This window comes from Cynara cardunculus, assembly GCF_001531365.2.
Source record: "Cynara cardunculus var. scolymus isolate 2C chromosome LG 6, CcrdV1, whole genome shotgun sequence".
Lineage (NCBI taxonomy): Eukaryota > Viridiplantae > Streptophyta > Magnoliopsida > Asterales > Asteraceae > Cynara > Cynara cardunculus.
Window position 1 is genome coordinate 20,354,797 of NC_037533.1, and position 20,775 is coordinate 20,375,571.

The following is a 20,775-nucleotide window of genomic DNA, read 5'->3' on the forward strand; positions in this document are numbered from 1 at the left end:
ATCGAGAGAGCAATCAGAGCGAGATCGAGAGGTAGGTTTGTCCAACGAACAGATCAGGAAGTGGTCGTTGCTGTGGATTTGTGAGATTTGTGAGATCGAGAGAGCAATCAGAGCGAGATCAAGAGAGCAATCAGAGCGAGATCGAGATTGATCAGGTGAGATTTGTGTGGTGGAGAAAGGGTGGGAGGTGGTGCCGGAGTGGTGGCGGGTGGAGAGACCGATTGCTGTGGATTGCGTGAGAGAGATCGAGATCGAGAGGTAGGGGAATCCAAAATTAAGAGGTTTTCAGAGGTTTTTTTACATCTAACCGATTCAGACAAAAACACACAAATTCAGCTCTTAATTGAAAGAAAAAATAAACACCCTTAATAACCTAAGGTCTGACCGATTCAGACTTCAGAGGGTATTAAGAGGTTTTTTTTAAAAAACAAACAGCCCCTAAAAAATATGCATTTATTTGAAAAACATAAAATAAGAAGTGTTATCTATTTTACAAACAAAATATATCTCAAAAATAATGTTTCAAATTTATTTAAGAAATATTTTACTCTAGAATATTTAATTTGCATGCAACTTAATAAGAAAAAGTCAAAAAAATAAATAATTTTTTTAGATCATATTAATGAAAAATAAAAATCACTAATAATAATTTGAAATAGATTTTTATTTTAGTTAAGTCATCAAAATGATGTGTCATCCATATCATCTTATTAAAGCCACACAAGCAAAAAAAGTCAAGAGATTAACCACTTTAAAAGGTAATAGGTTACCCATTGCTATTATTGGTAGATTTTTTAAAATACGATACCTTAATAAAAATAATTTGAAAATACATTGCTGTAATAAAGAAAAACAAAAATAGAATATTATAATAAAAAAATTTATGATAATAAGTTGCTATTTCTTGTATTTAATCCTTATTAAATTAAATATAAAGATAATTAGATAAATTTATATTCTTCTCTGATTGTTTTATATGTTTTATTTAAACATTTATTTCATTATAAAAAATCATAATCGTAATTTAATAAAATGATGAATATATACTATTTCACATAAATCATAAAAGAAAGCAGATTCTTCCTTCCATCACTGCAACACTCCAACTCCTTGCTCTGTCTCCAATGGCGACTACTTCGGAGATCCCAAAGCCGAAATCGGAACTCTTGCCGTCGATAGTTATGGCGTATTGGTTGCCGGCTATCCTATTCTGCGCTTCCATGTTCTTCCAGCTTGTAGCCATCCCTCGTTCTTTCCCTCCTTCTCATTACGACGGTTGGTCACTCCTTTCTCTTCCCACCAATATTCCTACTTAAGTACTAGCTTTTGTAATTCTACTACTTAATTTCTTGTTTTTTGGCTTGATTTTCAGTTCTAGGGATCAAGAGTTACGGCTCAATTGAACAAGTGAACGAGGCCTACCGACAGCTCTCTTCTAAGTGGTAACTTTAATCTGTTGATATGTTTTTTTTCTGTATAATGTTAATTTCTCAGTTTCCAGCAAACAAAGAAGAAGAGTAGATTAAACAGTATTGTTCTTACTCCCAATCCCTGAATTGGAGATTGATTGAGTCAAACCTGGTAATTTCTAAATGCAAAATTCATGTAAAGTATTCCAGTCCCTTCGATATACTTTGATTTGTGTGTTATACAGTTTGATGGATGTAATCGTCAAATTTGGCTTGGAATGTTCTCAAATTCTTATCAATTTTTAAGTTGGAAATAACCTATTTGACTTCACAAGTCCAAGTGCATCTTCTTTCAGTGGAAAGAGTAGTAGATAGTTTATAAAGAGAGAACAGTAGTATGAAATAGAAATGTTGTGATTACACAAAGTATAATATTGTTGTGAGCATAAATAAGCATTAAAAAGAATGGTTACAGAGGAAGGGATGTTAAATTAACAGTCCTCAGCGTTAACCATGGATGGAAATTGAGATGAATTTTTTCTATCTTCGGTTCTCGTGCATGTTGGCATCCCAGTCTTCCTTCGCCTTTCATGGTAGGATCATCATTAGGACCACCATACTTGCCGACCATTTCATGGTAGGATCATCATCAGGACCATCATACTTTCCAACCATCAATGAATTGATTGGATTAACCAACCAAAATTAGCTTCAGTCATTATGTATTGAATGAAAATTTAAGCTAATTAACCATTAAATGGGACTCATTTTTTCTTCTTCTTTCCTTTGACGATATACGCCCTCTAATCGTATAAGCTAAATCACCCTTGGGCCTCACTGAAATTTCTAATTTTGATGGCATTGCCATAATCAGAATGCATTTTGGGGTGGTTGACTTTCTTTTCCTATGTAACAGTAGACCAATAAATATTTAGAAACGATGGTCTGGTTTGGCCTAACAGTAGGATTTTTAACCATGCCAGTGTGCTACCAAACAAACCACAGGTTGTTTTGTATGATTAATTAAACTAAACGAAGGGGGTGTTTGATTTTGACTTAATTATAAGCTTAATGGACTTGTAGCTTAATTCATTAAACCATATAGAGTTTGATTACAACTTAATGTTAAAGACATGTCTTAATTCTATCTGCACATTCATGTTGGCTTAACCCATTCTGCCAATTTTTTTTCCAAAAATACCTTCTCCCCTCTCCCCCCCCTTCTTTGTTCTTTCATTTTTGCAAACCCTCCAATTTTTCAGCTCCATCTCAAAATGAAAGAAGAAATGAAAGCACACCCTTTATCGGTTTCCATATTTTTTTTGACGAAAAAGTTAAGAATTAATTAATTAGAATGAAAGTTGCTTTTGATTTTGGCTAAAATATACATTTGATTCTGTGTATGTGATTTAAAAAATTTATTGTTGCCTTATAAATTCTTATGTATATTTATTAAATTTGGTAGTATGTTGTTGAGTTTTTAAATTTTGTTTAAAAAAAGATAAAATTGATGATGTGTTGTTAAGGTTAAAATCATCATTTGCGTCATTCAATAAAAACACAAATAAGAACTTATATTAATTCATACAGACAACTTAATCACTACAACTAAATTCATATAGGGCTTAATGGAAAAACATAGAACTGCCCCTAAATCTCTAATAAGATATATCCATTTCGTTCTGTTTGATTCTGTATCTGTTGGTATGTCCTTGTTTCTGATCAATACATACATCATCATTCATTAGGGGAGGGGATTCATATTATACTTATGGTGGAACTGGGGAGACACGAAGACACAACACTGAACCTTTTGAAGTGCTTTTTAGATACTCATAGGTCTAATTCCCGATACTGATGAACAGCTGACAAAGTATTACTAATTATTATTTTTGATTAACCTGGATATCCAACCCGCTATGCGAGCCGACTAATCCCAGGGAGACCACCTGCTTTGCGGGTAGCCTAGAGTCACCGCATTTGAACCTCTGTGGCCACAAGGGGATTTTTATTCCTCCTTGGATTTGAACCTAGGACCTCCAGGCACCTTTGACCTTTGGAGCCCAACCTCAAACCAATCAGCCACCACCCTTGTGGTTAGTATTACTAATTATTACTCTCTGCATCTTCTAAAGGATGTCTTTTCTTTCAAGATATTCCCATTGAGGTGCCAAGGTCTTCATCCTGCATATTCCTTGCTTCATCCCTGAATTGACATCTTGCCCACAAATATGAAGAACATCCAGTCTTCCCTCAGATAGAAACAGCCGCAAAGAAAAATTGCTACTGTGAAAAATAATCATATAAGTTGTCTTAATGGCTTTGCTATTTCTGATGGTGGCACCGAATATGCATCTGTGCTTGTAACCATATTAATTTTGTCTACCTGAGAATATGACAAGTATTGTTGCAAATTTTATGATAAACTTTACATTCCAGGAACACAGGGAAGGGACCTTCTTCAACCCTTGACATGATTAAGGTTTGTGCAATTCTTTATTTCATCTGAAAGCTATTTTGTTGTTCACAACCCAATCTTTATAATATTATGAGCATGCTATGTCCTTTATTGTACACTTTGTTTTTTTGGATCCTTTGTTTGTAAATTTAGTTTGCGATCATTATCATAGAATGGGAGAAATAATATAGGCTTTGACATAATTCGTGGTGGTTTTGGTATGATAAAAATAATTTAAAAGGAGAGGAAATATTAAATCTTGTGATAGCATATAGTTGATTTCTTTAGTAACATAACTATCACCAGCGATGGACCCAGGTTTTCTAACCTGGGTATGGACTATAATATTGAAAAAAGTTACTTTACAAAAAACTGTAACAGATTTTAATTTTCAGATATGCAAGTGTATACCCCGCCGGAGATGTAACCTTCCCTTGCCTGTCATCTCGTAGCCTTCTAGGCAGTAGGCTCCATCTTCACTAGGAAAGGAATTATAGTATCATGCGTAGATTGTAAAGTCATACATGGAGTGTTTAGTTGCATAGAGTAGGCTTCTAGTTGTAGACATCCACACCGGGAAAGTTGTTAGGGATATACTGGGTTTGTTTGGTTTGGTTTGGTTTAATATCTTGTTATCTTACATAATTTTTCCTTAATAGTCGACTGTTGGTGACTCGGTTGCATTGCAGATTCAGTATGCTTTTGAAGTTCTGAGCAATCCTGTATGGAAAAGGGATTATGACATATTTGGCCTTGATGAACATCTTGTGAGTAGCTTATGACATTTTTAAGCTTCGCCAGATTTCCAATTTCTTTTTTAGTTTCTATATTATGCCATCTTTGTCTAGTTGCATGGCTAACAACGTTGTTGGTTGTAGCATGTAATGGAAAGAATCAAGGAGAAATACTCTAGCGCAGAGTTTGCTGACATTCATCTTCCATTGCTGGAGCCTACTTCATTTGGTTTGCTATCCTAATTTTGCTTCTTTGGACTAAACTACATTGAGTTTTCTTTGTGAAACAACCATGTGTGCCAATGCGTTTATTTGTTGATTCTTATATTTTGTCTCAGAATCAGATCAGGCTTTTGATGTCATTTCATCGGAGAACTATATTTCTAAGCTACAAAACAGCAGCACATTGCTTGTTCAGGTTTGTGCAATTGTTTTAAATAAATATTGATATCTGCCCTATTGTTCACATCGTTAGACATCTATCAGCTATGTGTCTGTTCATTGTTCTTCATAATCTTTTCCGATGTGATCCTCATCCAATGTGGGTCATTCAGATCCTCAACGGTGATCTTTCACCTTCTCATCATTTCAACATGGGTGCAGGAAGACAAAAATATTGATGATACCTTACCCCTTCATATTGCTATTTGTAGTGATACATCCATTGTTTGGGATGAATCAGGAAATCTAACTTCACTGCTAAACTCCCCATGCATTATGGTGTAATTTTCTTTTTACTCTTTAACTGAATATTATATTTTTTTTTCCATTTTGTTTTTTAATATACAAAGGGTTCATATGAACTTAACATTGTAATGTAGACAACAAATCATTCCATGAGTCAATATGCACAAGTAAAGAAAGTCTTTCAGTTACATCTGGTTGTAAAGTTGACAGGTGGTAACAAGCTTCCAGTTTTTTTTTGTCTGTATGAGCACTATTCGGCAAGTGCAATTATGCTTGATGTTATAGGAGGGTTAATAGTTCATTGCTTTGGATGATGATAGTTTGCTTTTGATCCATTTGTTATTGTCTTAATAGTCTTGGTTCATACTTGAGTCGCTGATGCTTTTCCCTATTTTTATTCAGTCCACTTTCACAATTTGTTTTCTAGTGGGTTTCTGCTCCGTTCTCTCTGTAATGATATTTTGATAGTTGGTTTCAGGTTTTCTCAAATGGGAGCAGCCGCTGTGCCCAATTTTCTAGTCCTTGGAAACAGATTGGTATGGATTTTATAATTTTGTAGATTTAGTTCTTGCCTTCACATAATAAAATTGTGTCAATTAAATATAAAATGAAATATAGTTAGAATATCTAAAACTTCCTGAAAATTATTCTTTCTGGCCCCACTTCCTCTCTTTGACATTTCAAGTTACTTTACTTCTAGAGAGAAGTTATGTCTCTTTGCGTCTTCCTAACCTTGAATTGCCATTCATCAAGCTAAATCCCACAAAATTGCAGTTTCGGAACTTCCTGTTTTTCCAGCTTATTTCCTGCCTTGGATTTGAGATTTGCAGTATGAACTTAATTTCTTATTAGAATAAATAGCGCAAATGCACATTTGTACAGGAGAACACAAGTAAAACTGGATTCTTCCATCTATCTGACAATTTTGGTGAAGATTTTTGTTTCGGGTTGCTGTACTTCAGTGATTATGCTTTAGCTGGTGTCTCATGTTCTTTTTGAATACATACCATTTATTTTCCATTCACGAAGGATACGATGGTCACCACTCACCACGACCTTGATCGAATAGCATAAAAAATTTCCATATATCTTCTAACAGATTAGTGATTGCAGTGAGTTAATGTTCACATGAATTAAGACATTATGTTGAAGTTTCCTTGAAAAGTGTTGCATCTAAAAACTGTACTTGATATAGATGAGGAAATTAGTGTTCACTTTCTATTTTCGCTGTGTTCTCGAAACCCTTTTTATGAAGGAAAGGGAAGGAAACTGAGGGAAAGGGGAGGGAAGTAAAAAAAAACTCGTGTTCTTGAAACTTTTTTAGGAGAGAAAGGAAGGGGAAAGGGAGGGAAAAGAATGATAAGTTTCCTCCCAAATGTGGGAGGAAAGGGAAGGAAAGGAAAGAAAAGAAAAGAAAAGAAATGATAACTCTTTAAAAAATTATTAAAATTACAAAATTACCCAATCTTTCATATTACAGAATATACAGAATATATTTTTTGAAGGGTATATTAGTAAAAACGATATCTTTCCCTTCCTTTCTCTCCTCGTCGGCTGCATTCTCAAAACTCATTTTATGAAGGAAAGGGAAGGAAGGGAAGGGAAAGGTGAGGAAAATGAAAAAAGCCTCATGTTTCTCGGAAATTTTTTAGGAGAGAAAGGAAAGGAAAGGGAAGGAAAATAATGATTAGTTTCCTGCCAAAACTTTCCTCCCAAATGTGGGAGGGAAGGGAAGGAAAGGTAAGGAAAGAAATTATAATCATTTAAGAAATTAATGAAATTACAAAACTACCATATCTTTCATTCTAAATGATGTATTTTTAAAGGACATATTAGTAAATATGACATCTTTCCTTTCCTTTCTCTCCTTTTCGAGAACACGAAAAATATTTATTTCTTTTCCTTTCCTTCCTCTTCGAGAACACAAAATAAAAAAAAAATTTCTTGTCCATTCTTTTCTCTCCCTTTCTTTTCCTTCCTTTTCTCACAAAATACGAGAACACATTCAAGAACATGAAAAATTATTTCCTTTCCTTCTGGTTCCTTCCTTTTCCTTCCCTTTCGTGAACACAAATAAAAAAATTATTATTTTTTCCTTTCTTTTCCCTCCCTTTCTTTTCTTTTCTCTCCAAATTCGAGAACACAGCATAAATATTATTTATTCGAACGCCTTAGTCAAAATATTAATTGCCCTGTCTCCATTATGCACCCAAACGGGCTCGATAGGATGAGGTTCATGAGAGGTACCAATCACCTTCTCACGAATCAAGTGATAGTCTACTTCAATATACTTGTTACACTCATTAAGTATCTCATTTTTTGGGACGTGTAGAGTTGTTTCATTGTCGTAACACATCCATCAAACCAGACATGGACTCCTTAAACTTTTGTACCAAACTTTCACACCTTGTTGATTTACCTGTTGTACGTGCCATAGTTCGATGCTCACTTGTTACTTATTTAAGCCACAAGATTTCCCTCGTGGCAAACACAATACCTTGTCGCTAATTTCGTGCTATAGAGACCACATGACTGGCATCACAACAGCCTGTGACCAGAGTTTGTATCCTGATAAGCATACAAAAGACTGTCCGGTAGCACCCCCGAGATACCAGAGGATCTGTAATAAACATCTGAATGTCTATTAATTGGGGAAGACATGAATGGTCTCCCCATACTTATGAGGAAGACAGCATCAGGCCAAGTGACTTTGAGACAGTTCAGCTTCTAACTAGCCTTCTATTTCATTCCCTGGATCATCAAGAAGCACAACATCATCTGGATAGAGTTTAACATTTGGTATCTCAGGAGAGTGTATGGCACGACTATCTGACATCCCAAGCTTTGTTAAAATGCCAATGTCATACTTCCACTGCCATAAGATGTTTTTATGCGATCTAACCACCTCATCCCTGATAATACCCAAAAGTTTCATTTGAATGCCCCCTCAACTAAGAATTTGGCTTTTTCATCCCCTCCGAGAAAAAGAAGGTAATATTACTGTCCTGCATCTAACACATTCTTTAGAAATGAGTTTTGTGGGACTTTTCATTCCTCTAAGTGCGACCTAAAGCTGTTACTCTCTGTTGTCTGCTATAACCAGTTGATGTATTCGGGAGTTAAAGATTCCCAAGCAGTGTTTATCATTTTGAGGGAAAAAACAGAATTTGCAACAACCACATTGTTGACATCAATAATGTGGAGGTCTATTTGTATTGTCGTTGATCTTTTTATCCTTTTTGTTATAACAAGCTGCCAGAATCCTTATGTTCTTGTCAATCGAGCCATTGAGATCTTAGACAGTAAAATATGTATTTTGTATTTAGCTTTCTGCGAGTTTGATTATGGAGAATCAATCTATTTATTTCTGGTTTTCTTTTTCTCTGTGTTTTTCTAATAAAATTTATATTTTTGAAGCTTATTAATTCTAACATTTGACTTCCTGTATATGTTCAGCTAGTTTATTGGACGGTATAGCGCAAACTGGGATGATTGAGATAGGTGATCTTAAGCTTGCAACTTATCTATCTGAGAAGAGATATACAGGAGCTCCTTTCTTTCGAAATGGTTGGTAATTTTTCTGAATATATCAACAGTTCCTCATTTCCTGAATCTTGATATGGGATGATGTTTGGGTGCACCATAAATTTCTCAGATAGGATTGATGAAACCTTTATTATTACACCCTCTAAATCAGAAAACTCTATTTCATTTCTGGCTTGTGATGAGTTGTTGCCTGATCATTTGATTGCAATGTAGAATCTACAGCTTCAAATAAGTTGAGCCTAGTGGCCCAGATGTATTTTCGTGTGCTTGTTTCTTGTATTCTTGTTGCCTGGGTACGTTGCAGTAGCTATGGTTGGCAATTTTACGATATTTGTGGGCTTTGATTAAGGCCTCCATGTTTGGGAATATGATAATCTTGGAACAGGTAAAATATATACGTGTCGAGTACAACAGCCAACTTCTTGAAGATGGTTTATACTTTTATCTTTTCTGTCGATCAGTGCCCATATTAGACACCAACTAGTGGTCATTCGTTCTCTCACTGGCAATTGCTTGATATGATACAGGTCTTCCTTCACTTCTGGCTTTCCCACCTGGGTGTAAAACTTCGGATTGCGTTGTTAGGTGAGTTTTCTTTTCTTTTTGAGGTACAAAGCTGTATGCTCAACAGTTCCCTTAAAGTTTCTTATCCTGTTTGTTTAGTGTTTATGCAAGTATTTAACCTGTACCATGCTGTCATAAGTAGTCACTGATGATAATAATAACAGTATTATTGTAATACTAAATTATGCATTGTTTTTCAAGGAGGTCCTGGTCATACTATTGCATTTTGTCTTAGGTACACTGGAGAATTATCTGTTGATGCTGTTACGGACTGGTTTGCAACAACCATACTAAGCTTACCTCGAATTACTTACTACTCTAGGGAGTCTTTGGTAATTCTTATAAACTATATCCTTGGGTCATATCTTGATTCTGATGAAACATTGTTATAATTTTGTTCACTGATATCTAAGAAATGTTATCTGAAAGTGATGAACATATATGATATATTTAGAAGTTAATATAAGTGATAAACATGTATAATACATTTAGAAGTTTCTCTACCAAATTTTGAACCAAAGTGCACCATGCAATCTGGTGAATTTTATTCTCTTCATTGGCCTTCTGTTTTAAAGTTTCTCCAGTAGTTCTCTCCTAGTATTCTATAGACATAGTCTGCATTCTTTAAGACCAGTTTGACTGTAAGATGTCATTGTGGTTGGATTTAGGGATTTAATTGACAATAGTTTCACCTCCTAGTTTCAAAAGATTATGTGAAGATATGGTTATTTAGCATTTTACCATGTCCAATTATATCTTTAGTATATCTACTTATGATTAGTTTACCCGTGCTGCAATCCTGTTATCTTTTTGCACCGTCATTGTAGTTAATACGCTTGATGTAACACCCCTTTTTGAATTGGAAAAGGTCACATTGTTAAAGAAATAAAAGAACTTGATCCAACATGTATTGTTAAAGAATGTTGGAATCTGTACCTGCAGAATATCCGGAATATATTTGAAGACATAAAGCTACCGTTTAGGATTCATCAGCACTGTCCAAAGATAATGCATTACTTAATCTCAGCTAAACGAAAGCGTTAACAATGATTTGATAAATTGGCACTGATATACACGATACATAGTCTGCTTAAAATAGTCTCTACATACTCCCCCCCCCCCTTGCAACACAGAAAATATACAAATTTTTCTGAAATCGCTACCTTTATAGTTTTAAAATCAGCAATATTCACTGCAAGTCTCTACATTCGCTAGTATGTGGGTATTGTTATGTGATGTTAGCTTGGTTTAAAAATGCGCGCATTATGCGCTCTGATGCGTGATGCGCTCTGATGCGCTGGACAGAACGCATCAACGAGTTTGATGCGATGCGATTCCATGATGCGAACGCATCACCTACGCATCACACGATGCGTGCATCACTTAGGCATCAGCGCATCATGTATGTTGCGTTTTGGGCTCCCTTTTTAGTGTTTACTTGGGCTTTTTAGTTGGGCTTCTTAGTTATGTAAAATAGAACCTGAGTGACTGTTAGCGATAGAACGTGAGTGACTGACTGTTAGCGAGTAGCGAGTAGCAAAGCGACCTAATCGATAGAACTTAGAAGCCGACAGCAGTAGTCGATACTCGATAGTCAATACCAGCGGTCCAGCAGCAGCAGTAGTCTATTTGGGGAGTATTAGTTGGTCACTTGGTTGGTCATTTAGTTTAGGGATTAGGACTATTAGACATTTACTTGTGTAATTGTGTTTTTCATGGTAGTAGTTTGTGTGTTATGTACTTCTGTTATTCTGATTCACGAACTTTTTAAGATTCTAATGCCACTTTTTTAACTACTTTATGTTATAAATGAAGTATTTTGATAGGTAAGTATTTTTAAGGTAGAAATTGATATGTAGAATTAATTTATAAATATTTTTTGAATACCGGGCGCATCACGTGCGTGATGCGAGCGCATCAGCATCATGCATCGGCTTCCGGGACCCTTAACGCATCGGACCGCATATTTCTACCATTGTACCAAGCATAAGGCCCAGCCACATTGTTTTTTTATCATGCAAATAACCAATGAAAGCAATGACATAAATGACTGTGAGCAGCCTTCTAATGAAGGGTTTTAGTTCGGACTTATTTCATGTCTATTATGTTAGCATAGTTGATCTTTGGTTTTGTAATCGAGACCTTCATTGTATTTGATGGTTCATTTAGTGCTGTTATACATTGTTATGGTGGTTTGAACATGACTTCCTTTTCGTCTTGGGAAGGGGGTCTTCCACTTAAGTATTTTTTAATGAACTTCAAAATATATTTCCTTCTCATTTTTCACTATATACTATTTCTTTAAATATTATTCTGGTAGTAGTTGTTTCTTCAGCACTCATTCTTGCTGGGGACAAAAATAACATCATTCTAACTACAGGCACAAAGTTTTTTGGAAAAAGGCAGTCGGCATAAGGTAAATATGTTTCTTTCTCATTCACAATAAGTTAAAACTTAAATTCTTTTTTGCACTTGAGATTTTGCAATTTTTGCTTCTATTATTGCTTCTCTAGCTATTTAATGTCAACTACTTGAACAAATTCTCCCCAAAGCTTGAGCATACATTTGATATTTTTTTTGTGGGATTACTCTCTATCTTCTGTTTTGAACTTCCACGAGGTTGTTGGCAATGATTGATTACATGTTATATTATCATATTATTCATGATATAATATAAAGGATACAAATTATGAATGCAAGTTGTCTCCAACATGCTAGCAACAATCTAGTTGCATCCAATAAAAATTGTACATGCATGGTATGCTTCTTTATTGTTGACAATGTATTGTAGTTAAAGAAATCTCTGTACAAAAACTTTGGAGCAAAGAAAAATTAGATATGAGTTGAATTAAAATTTTGGTTCCTTGATTCTTGAACTTCTCTCACCTGAAATCTGTTTTTCCTTGTGTTATACTCGCTCCATCCCAAAATAAATGTCCACAATCAAAAAGGCACACAGTTTTAGGAATGTGTAACTGTTACATTTTTTAATTAACAGAAGGACAATTTTACCCTTATACAGAGAGAAGTTTTCTCCATCTCATAATTAAGGGTAGAATGGGGAAGTAGACATTTACTTTTGAAAATGGACACTTATTGAGGGAGTACCATTAATACCACCACTTTCCTAGTTCTGATATAATATCACTGTTGATCTATCTCTATGACATAGATCTAAACAAGAGATGGAAGAAACACCAAGGTCCTGTTTCGTTTGTGGATTGTATTGGATTTATTTCATTGAAATCTCCCAAACATAGGATTTTGAAATCCCATGGGGTTGGTTGGTATTTCATGGGATTTCGTAGGGTTTGTATGTAATAATGGTTTAAAATATGTTAAAGAAATTTGTTTTGTAATAAATAATTAATAAAGGGTAGTTTAATTATTTTTATAATTATTTTATTCAATTCCATTCCAAATCCTAAAAACCAAACACTCAAAAGATTCCAAATCCTTCCCCAAAATCCAAATCCCTCAAAACTATTCCATCAAACCAAATGCCCCCAAGTATATTTTGCCAAAAATCTCACTCCCACTGACAGAATGGATCAACTACATGGATGTTTTGTGGTACTTTTAAGCGAAGGAGGGGATACACGAGGTTGGTTAAGCTAACATGTAGTGGTCGTTACATGATATCTAGCTTGAATACTTAGTTACGCTGACAGCTGTTTGGGACGTTGGAGAGTTAACCTAAGGTAAGTTCATAGTTTATATGCTATAAAAGAACTAAGATGCCCCAAGAAAAAAGCCTTCGTGGAATAAATGTTATTTCCTCTGATTTCATGTTAAATTAATAGCTTTTTTATTGTATCTGTGATGGGTCAAAGTTTTTTTTATGTATTGGTGTTCTTGCTCAACTTTTTTATTGTATTTGTGATAGGTCAAAGTCATTTTCGTTTCAAAAACAGGACAGCGTGCCACTCCGTTCGTGCGCCAAGTTGCTAAAACTTATTGGTCTTATGCCTCATTCGCCTTCACAGTTTGGCGAGAAGAGGAATCTGTCTTTTGGTCAAATACGTAATTTTCTTCTTCCTCTTTCTCTTGTATGAAAGTGAATAGATTCAATTAGGCAACCACATTCTGCTTTCGTATCTTTTTCAATTTCTGCTTTGCTATTTTAAGATCATTACGAATCCTAAATATCAAGAAATGTTTTTATGAGTTTGACTCCTCCCCAAGTTATCTAACTTGCATCATGTATGTCTACGAGATGTCAACCCTTTTGTCTCAAAGGATCTTATCAAGACAACCGAAAAGCCCACAAACTTTTAGATTTAGATTCCGACCGGCAAGTCAGAGAGGATATGCTCCAAATTTTCAGACAAATTCAATCTGTTCTTTTAGCAGCCTCATGTCTAATGATCTGATAAAAGTTTTATCTTTTAGTTGCATGAGAATATAATTATATCTTGTTCGTTATAGATTTTCATTATTTACGTGAACTGCATGCGGTCATCCTGTATAATTCCAGGTCCACCGAGTAAAGTTTAGCTACCTGCTTTTCTTCCATAAAGACTGAAATCTTGTCCTTGAAATAGGTTTGGGGTGGAAGAAGCTCCCGCGATTATTATTCTGAGAGATCCTGGCGTCAAACCTGTAGTGTACCATGGCATGTAACTCTCCTTATCTTTTTCAATTTCATCTTTCCCAATCCCCATAGCTGCTAAAACATCATTTGTCAGATACATTTGCGCTATAAAATCTAAGGCATCCCTTATTGATTTGCAGGATCAATTAACAATTCAAGACTCATCGAGATCATGGAACAGAATAAACATCAAGGTAGGGAAATCCCTTTCCAAGGATTCTGTGGCAGAAACATCCACAGCAACATTATTCTCGTCATGAATACGTCTATTTTCTAGTTATGCATAAACCGTGATTAGCATTTTCTGACAGATTTCAGGGGTGCATATCAGGTATATTGGATCTAGATCGAGGTCAACAAGAAACACAATCAAAATATCAAAAAATTGTTTCTTAATCTGAAACCGGCCAATAAGAAAAATATCTGATCCACTCCGACCCATAGTTACTAAATCATCTAACTTCTTATCCACTAAACCTAAATACCTCAAAACTTGAGCACACTTCATTTTTATTTAAAAATAATATGTATTATGCAATTTGAAGTTTTACTTTTTATCAAATTTTCTGCATTTTGCATACTACTATTACAAAGCTATGAGCTTAAATATATCTCAAGTAACAGCATAAATTGGTTATTCAAGATGACTAAATGTTAGACAAAATATACAATAAATATATCAATTTCTTACTGACGAGATCAAGTATTTATTGGCTATAGCCAAAATCCAGTAATGCCGACACTCGATCTCTGTTTCCAATCAAATCCAAGTCATAATTGGTTTGCATTCCCCCAACCCCAAATCACCATATTAAAAGTTGCATTTTTCTAATTACATTGATAAGAAGACACTGAATTAAGCTGTGTACTATATAAACTAGTACCATTTTTTTAACAAAATATTTGTTTAAATGGTATAAATGTACAAGCCTTCTGCTCATATTCAGTTATACCTTTCAGAGAGTAATAACATGGTATTTTTCATATCTACGCCTTCGATACAATGAATTTTTAATTCATGATAAAATACTTCCCCATCGTATATCTTTCTTTTCTGTTGGATAGATATCCACTTTATCATATGTACTCAAGTATCTGACTAGAATTTCTTACATTTATAATACCTTGATGCTTGAAACTCTAAAAATAAGTAATAGAGCATGTACATCCTTTTAATATCTCGTCCTTGCTTTTCAGTGCTTCCCCAGTTAAGAAGTGCTACATCCATGGAGCTAGGTTGCGATCCCAAAGGCTACTCACGTGCTGGCAACGACACCACGGTTTGGTACTGTGCTGTCCTTTTGGGAAGGCAGAGCGCAGAACTCCATAAAATGCGTGAAGTGAGTTTCATCTCAAACTAGTTTTTCCTGCTATATTGAATGATCATGAAATCCATAGATTTTTCCTTAAGATACCCCAACTAGTTTTAGATGCAATCTAGATTATGTAGCTTAATTCATGAAACGAGAGTTCATTATTTGTTTTCTTGAAACGATAAAATACTTCATGGTTTAGCTAATAGCATAAATTATATATATATGGTCACAGACCATGCGTAGGGTCCAAGAGATACTATCAAATGCTGGAGAAGTAGATCAACTTGATCAACACCAAAGAACGACATCAGCCACAGTTGCATTGAAGGAAAAACGGTTGACATTTGCTTGGGTTGATGGTGAAGCACAAAAGGTAAACCCAACAACTTCTTATGCACATGTGAACCGTGTATTCTTGTTAGGACTGATCTTGTAGTTGATTAAACTTTGCTGGAACGATTTTCAGAGTAAAATTTCTTATTTAATAGTTCTTTTTAAGTTCCACAATGATTTTATAAGTCGCTTTTTGACAATTATTATAGCCATTCGATGCTATATATGTTTAATTTCTGTTTTTTTTTTCATTTGAGTGATGCTTTTGGTTAGCATCAATTTCTTCATGTATTTTTACGCATGTTTTTCTCTTTTTACAGAGGTTCTGTTTGTTCTATGTAAATGTGGAGGACAGCTATGATACATGTGGACCTAGGAGGGATATAGCAGACGTGCCACGATTAGTGCTTGTACGTTACAAAAGGAATGATACGGAAGTGAATAAGAAAGTTGACAATAACTCGATAAACATGTTCGCTTCAATTGCTTCTAGGGATGTCGATCCCACATCCCAATTGGTGGCACTATACAAAGGTTTAGATGAAATTCCACAGGTTTGAACATCTATCCATGAAAATGATTTTGTATTTGTCTCCGATACTAAAATACTCACTGAAACTGCAAGTCATCTTTTCGCACGATTTCAAATTCATACTAATGGCTATTGTTTTCTAATTAAATGTCGTATATTTTGTTCCAGATAATAAAATGGATCTCTGAAACGGTCAGGGACGGTGACTCCAGAGATCTCCCCTTTCATGTGAGTTTCCATGAACAAACTCCTGTACTTTTTTTTTTCTGTCAAACATCTATGTAAGATTTCTAACAGTAACATAAACATAAGTGGTTGAGCCGGGGTTGTTTAGCAAACAGAAATTGGGTAAGCACTGACCAGGTAAGAGTGCGGTCTGGGTAAGCGCTGACTGAAATTGGTGGTTTACCAAATGTTTTGTAGTTAGTGCCTACATAAATTACCTTTATCATCTTGTGCTGACCCGCTAAGTGAAACAGTAATGCTGACCGTGTATGCTTGATCAGCACCATTAGTCGTTTGGTAAACTAGCTGATAGCAGTAGGTAAACTAGTACATCGAGCTTGACGTGGTTCAGATGTAAATTATAATCCTTGATTTTGATTCAGAGAACGTCAACTCCTGAGCTGGTACCCGAGGATGCAGATCCTATTTGGTCAAGAGGTAGAGAGCAAATTCTTTCGTCAAGCAGGGGAATGAAACAGAAGCTTGGAACCATTCCTGAAAGAATCAGTGATCTTATGAGTGATCCAAGGCTTGGTCCAATGTTGCTTTTGGGTGCATTAATGTCATTTGGCTTCATTTATCTCCGGAGGAATCAGCTGATTAAATCGAAGGAGGCTAATAATTCAAACCAGCCAAAATCTGCGGTAAGCGATGATATATTTACCAACCTCTCTTGCTTTTGCACTAAGGGCCTGTCTTTTAGCAGCTTAATGAGCTTAATAAGACTCGTGGCATGTTCGGTCAGCTATACATGACTGTTTGGTGGCTTGATGTTGAGGGCAATTGGAATCTGTGGTCGAAATTACTTGGATATTTTTCTAGATCGTGTTTGGAAATCACTTTCCAAATACTGTATTTTGCCCTTATTATGCCGTAGGCTTACACGAAATCAGTATCGGAATAATCTAGAAAATCATACACGAAATAAGACACTGATCTCATATATATATATATATATATATATGTTTCAGATAAAACGAATTATGTATTTATAAGAGATCGACAGTTATGGCTGTTAAACGGTAATAACCGTTAATGGATAAGATCGAAGAGCAGTTGTAACTTAATCAGAGTTCGAGTCTAAGTCTGACTTCATTAGTCCAGAGTTAGGACCAAGTCTGGAACAAGTCTGATGAACATGTCCAGATCTCTGAACCCATTAGTCCAAACTTAGGACTTAGGGGTTGTTTGTTTACCTCTTAATAATTTCATTAAGAGGCAACCTCTGAATCGTTAAGAGGTGAATCTTGTTTGGCAAAAAAAAAATCTGCCTCTATATGGTTCTAAAACCCTCTGAATGATTTTGCATCTTGGGCCTCCCTTAACCATCCAGCGCCATAATTTCATCGTAAACAATTACCACACAGTTATTTTTCATTTTGCGCTATATCATGAGAGCTACTTAATCATTCTGCAACTACCAAATAGCCCCTTAGTCTAGAATCAAGTCTGAGCAGCAGGTCCAGAGTTAGACGCTTGGTCTGTTTTCACTATGTTAGACCTTTGATCTCTTGTTGTACTAGTCCAGACTTGTACTTAGCAAGATTTTCGCTAAGTTCGACTCTTCATAAATTCCAAAAACCTCAGGGCTCTGCCACTTGGAACCCTGCTAGGGGGGCGCTGCCCCTCGAACCCTGTAAGGGGACGCGACCCCCTTGATCCCCGCCTTATGGCGATCTAAGGTGATAGGGGCAACATTTGTGAGTGTGCACTCCGCACTCCCTTACTTGTGTTTGCCTCGTCATCTCAATCTATCTCTAGTGAATCACAACTATACCAAATGGTTGATGATACTAAAATCACCAACACTTAATGATATAGAAGGTACTTATGCACTAAGCTTCTAGGGGGAGTTTTATTTAGAAAGCCAAGTTTTTTTCAAACATGCCTATCTTAATTAATAAATGCACTCCTTTCATCTATCAAAAAACCCGTTCAAACAAAAATCTTCTCAATCTATATAGACAGATTAACCCACACAAACAATTTTAACCATACAGGACTTGATGGAAAACCAACCAAACAACCCCTTGTAATTGTTTTTATGAAGCTATTTCATGTATATTAGGGTATCTTCAACCCAACACCAAATGCCATTTTTAAACCAATTTTCACACCTTCATTCCAACCCAACACCAATTCTAACACCATTTTGGTGTTGGTGAATAGTATAAGACAATTTGGTGTTTTAGACTTTGTATACCTTTACACCAATTTGGTGTTGAACTATTTTGATTACGAAATGGTACCTCAAGTTTGAGATTTATATAAGTTTAGTTTATTTGATTGTAAATGATCTTTTGGTTATAATATTTGTTAATATTATATTTTTAGTTATATTTTTATTAGTTCATGATACATAAGACACACCATTGACACACACACACACACACATATATGTATATATACATATAACAAGAGGGAGGTTCATGGAAAACCCCAAAAAAAATGAAAAACTGAGGAACGCACTGGTAACCATTGATCTTTACGATATGCACATGTAGATACAAGTAAGTGAAGTTGTTTCTTGGTTTCTATGCACGTGTGCATGTTATGCACATGTGAATACCGGATAAATTACTTACAAATTTCTTGTATGCATACGTGCATACCTTACAAATGAATGGTTATCAGGGTGTTTCTTATTTTTTATTCTCTTGCATTTTCCCCCCCGAACCTGATCCATATTACAATATGAGGAAATACAAAGATATATAACTGGAAAAGATATTTAAATAACACATAATAGTGAACAACAAATAAATATATAAGGGCATTATTGAAAATTTATTTTAGTCATGAATAAGAAATATACTTAGAATATTCTAGTTGGTGCTAGAACATGGGTGTAATAGGTTGGAGATAGAATAGAAATATTGTTTACACCAAATTTTACACCATTTCGGTGCAAGAATTGATGATGGCCTTAGGCGACACGGGTTTGCCCTTGCCCACACTTCTATTTTAATTTCAAAACTAATGCCAGGATGGTACATGTCATGCTACTATTGGCCCAACAGTAGACGGGTTATCCGTAGATCCCAACCTCCTTGGAGGTCAAGGGTTCGATCCGAGTGTCTGTGAGTTTTGGCATATGTAAATTCAAAAAAATTCATGTTGCTAATTTGGCTCGTCTTATGTAATCGACAGGGTGATGGCCGACCAGAAAGGAGAAGGCGACGCCCAAATAGGCTAGCAAACCAGGATCTGGCTCCTACCCTTACCGACATGCAACCATCAAACGCTTTCCAGATTCCATTTACGGATTCTGATTCAGAGTAAATTCTTGAGTTCAAAAGAGCAAAAAGAAACTACATCAAACAAGAGATCAGAAGTTTTAGGCCCTAAATTCCATGGCTATGTAAATCTCACATGGTCTCTAGTTAGGTACCATATATGTGACCTTATAACTATGTTCATAGTATTTTGATCATTCTAATTCTGAATCATTTTGGTTAACTTATCATTTGATCATAATTAACTCTTTTAACATTTATTGTTTTGTGGACCTTTTTTAAGAGTTATCATCATCAATTTAATCATAGTCAATAAATCTTTCTGTTGGGAACAATGGTTTTTGAATGATATCTTGATCACAGAAATCTGTTTTTCTGTAAATTTTGTTGAAAATAAATATCGATACAAGAGATTTAGGAAAGTCGATAAATTTTTGTTTGCAGATTTTTTATAGATCAACTCATTGGAACATAATTTGTAACACCCCCCGTCCTACTAGTCTTAAGACGGGTCCTCGGTAACCAGAGGGCATCTATATTCGGCTCTATCCGGTAACCAGTGTAATACTGCTATTTGTCTCTATCCGATGACGGTTCAAATGATGCATCAACATTCTTTATTCGGCTTGGCTTTAACCCTAATGAGAATGCCATGATTATTTTAGCCATCATGGAGGCATCTCAACACTCTTCCCCGAGTGCTGAGCCTAATAAGTTAAATTCAATAAATTTCAAATTGAAATAATCAAATAAATATAAACATCGGATGGCAAGTCCACTAAAACCATTAAGGTTCCAAATCATAAACCGGCAACAGATCTTAAAATATATTGATAACGGGTCGAAGTTCTCAAATAAACATTAAACCAAACATCAAATAAAACACAAGAATTCCGGATAACAACGTGATAACCTCCAATCTTGGAAGTGTGTATAATGATTAAGATTTCACGTAATCGAGAATCATTATAATTGGTTACCCCCGTATTGAAACGAAGTAGAATATTCATACCTTAGTAATTGATAGAATGCCACGAGTTACAAATACCTTAGTGTTGATTCACATCACCCCAACCCAACTTACCTTTACATAGAACGATAATTCGTTACCCCTTATGTAGTAATTTCATTGAAGTTAATA

The 20,775-nt window shown here is 35.3% G+C and overlaps 1 protein-coding gene across 2 annotated transcripts; it reads left to right on the plus strand.

The window, feature by feature from the left end:
• Positions 1–1,121: 1,121 nt before the first annotated feature.
• Positions 1,122–19,932, plus strand: LOC112514274. 2 transcript variants are annotated; one of them, XM_025120623.1, is made up of 21 exons: positions 1,122–1,275; positions 1,373–1,442; positions 3,849–3,891; positions 4,557–4,634; positions 4,746–4,830; positions 4,940–5,019; positions 5,205–5,323; positions 5,757–5,824; positions 8,745–8,855; positions 9,362–9,419; positions 9,634–9,730; positions 11,779–11,814; positions 13,285–13,421; positions 13,943–14,013; positions 14,133–14,186; positions 15,190–15,332; positions 15,541–15,681; positions 15,962–16,195; positions 16,342–16,401; positions 16,782–17,042; positions 19,549–19,932. In XM_025120623.1, exons 1-21 carry the CDS (start codon positions 1,125–1,127, stop codon positions 19,678–19,680), a joined length of 2,229 nt encoding a protein of 742 aa, XP_024976391.1. In that variant the 5' UTR covers positions 1,122–1,124; the 3' UTR covers positions 19,681–19,932. The 2 variants fall into 2 exon arrangements, with proteins under 2 accessions (XP_024976391.1, XP_024976392.1); XM_025120624.1 differs by lacking the exon at positions 5,205–5,323 and having other exon boundaries at positions 5,767–5,824.
• Positions 19,933–20,775: the final 843 nt, after the last annotated feature.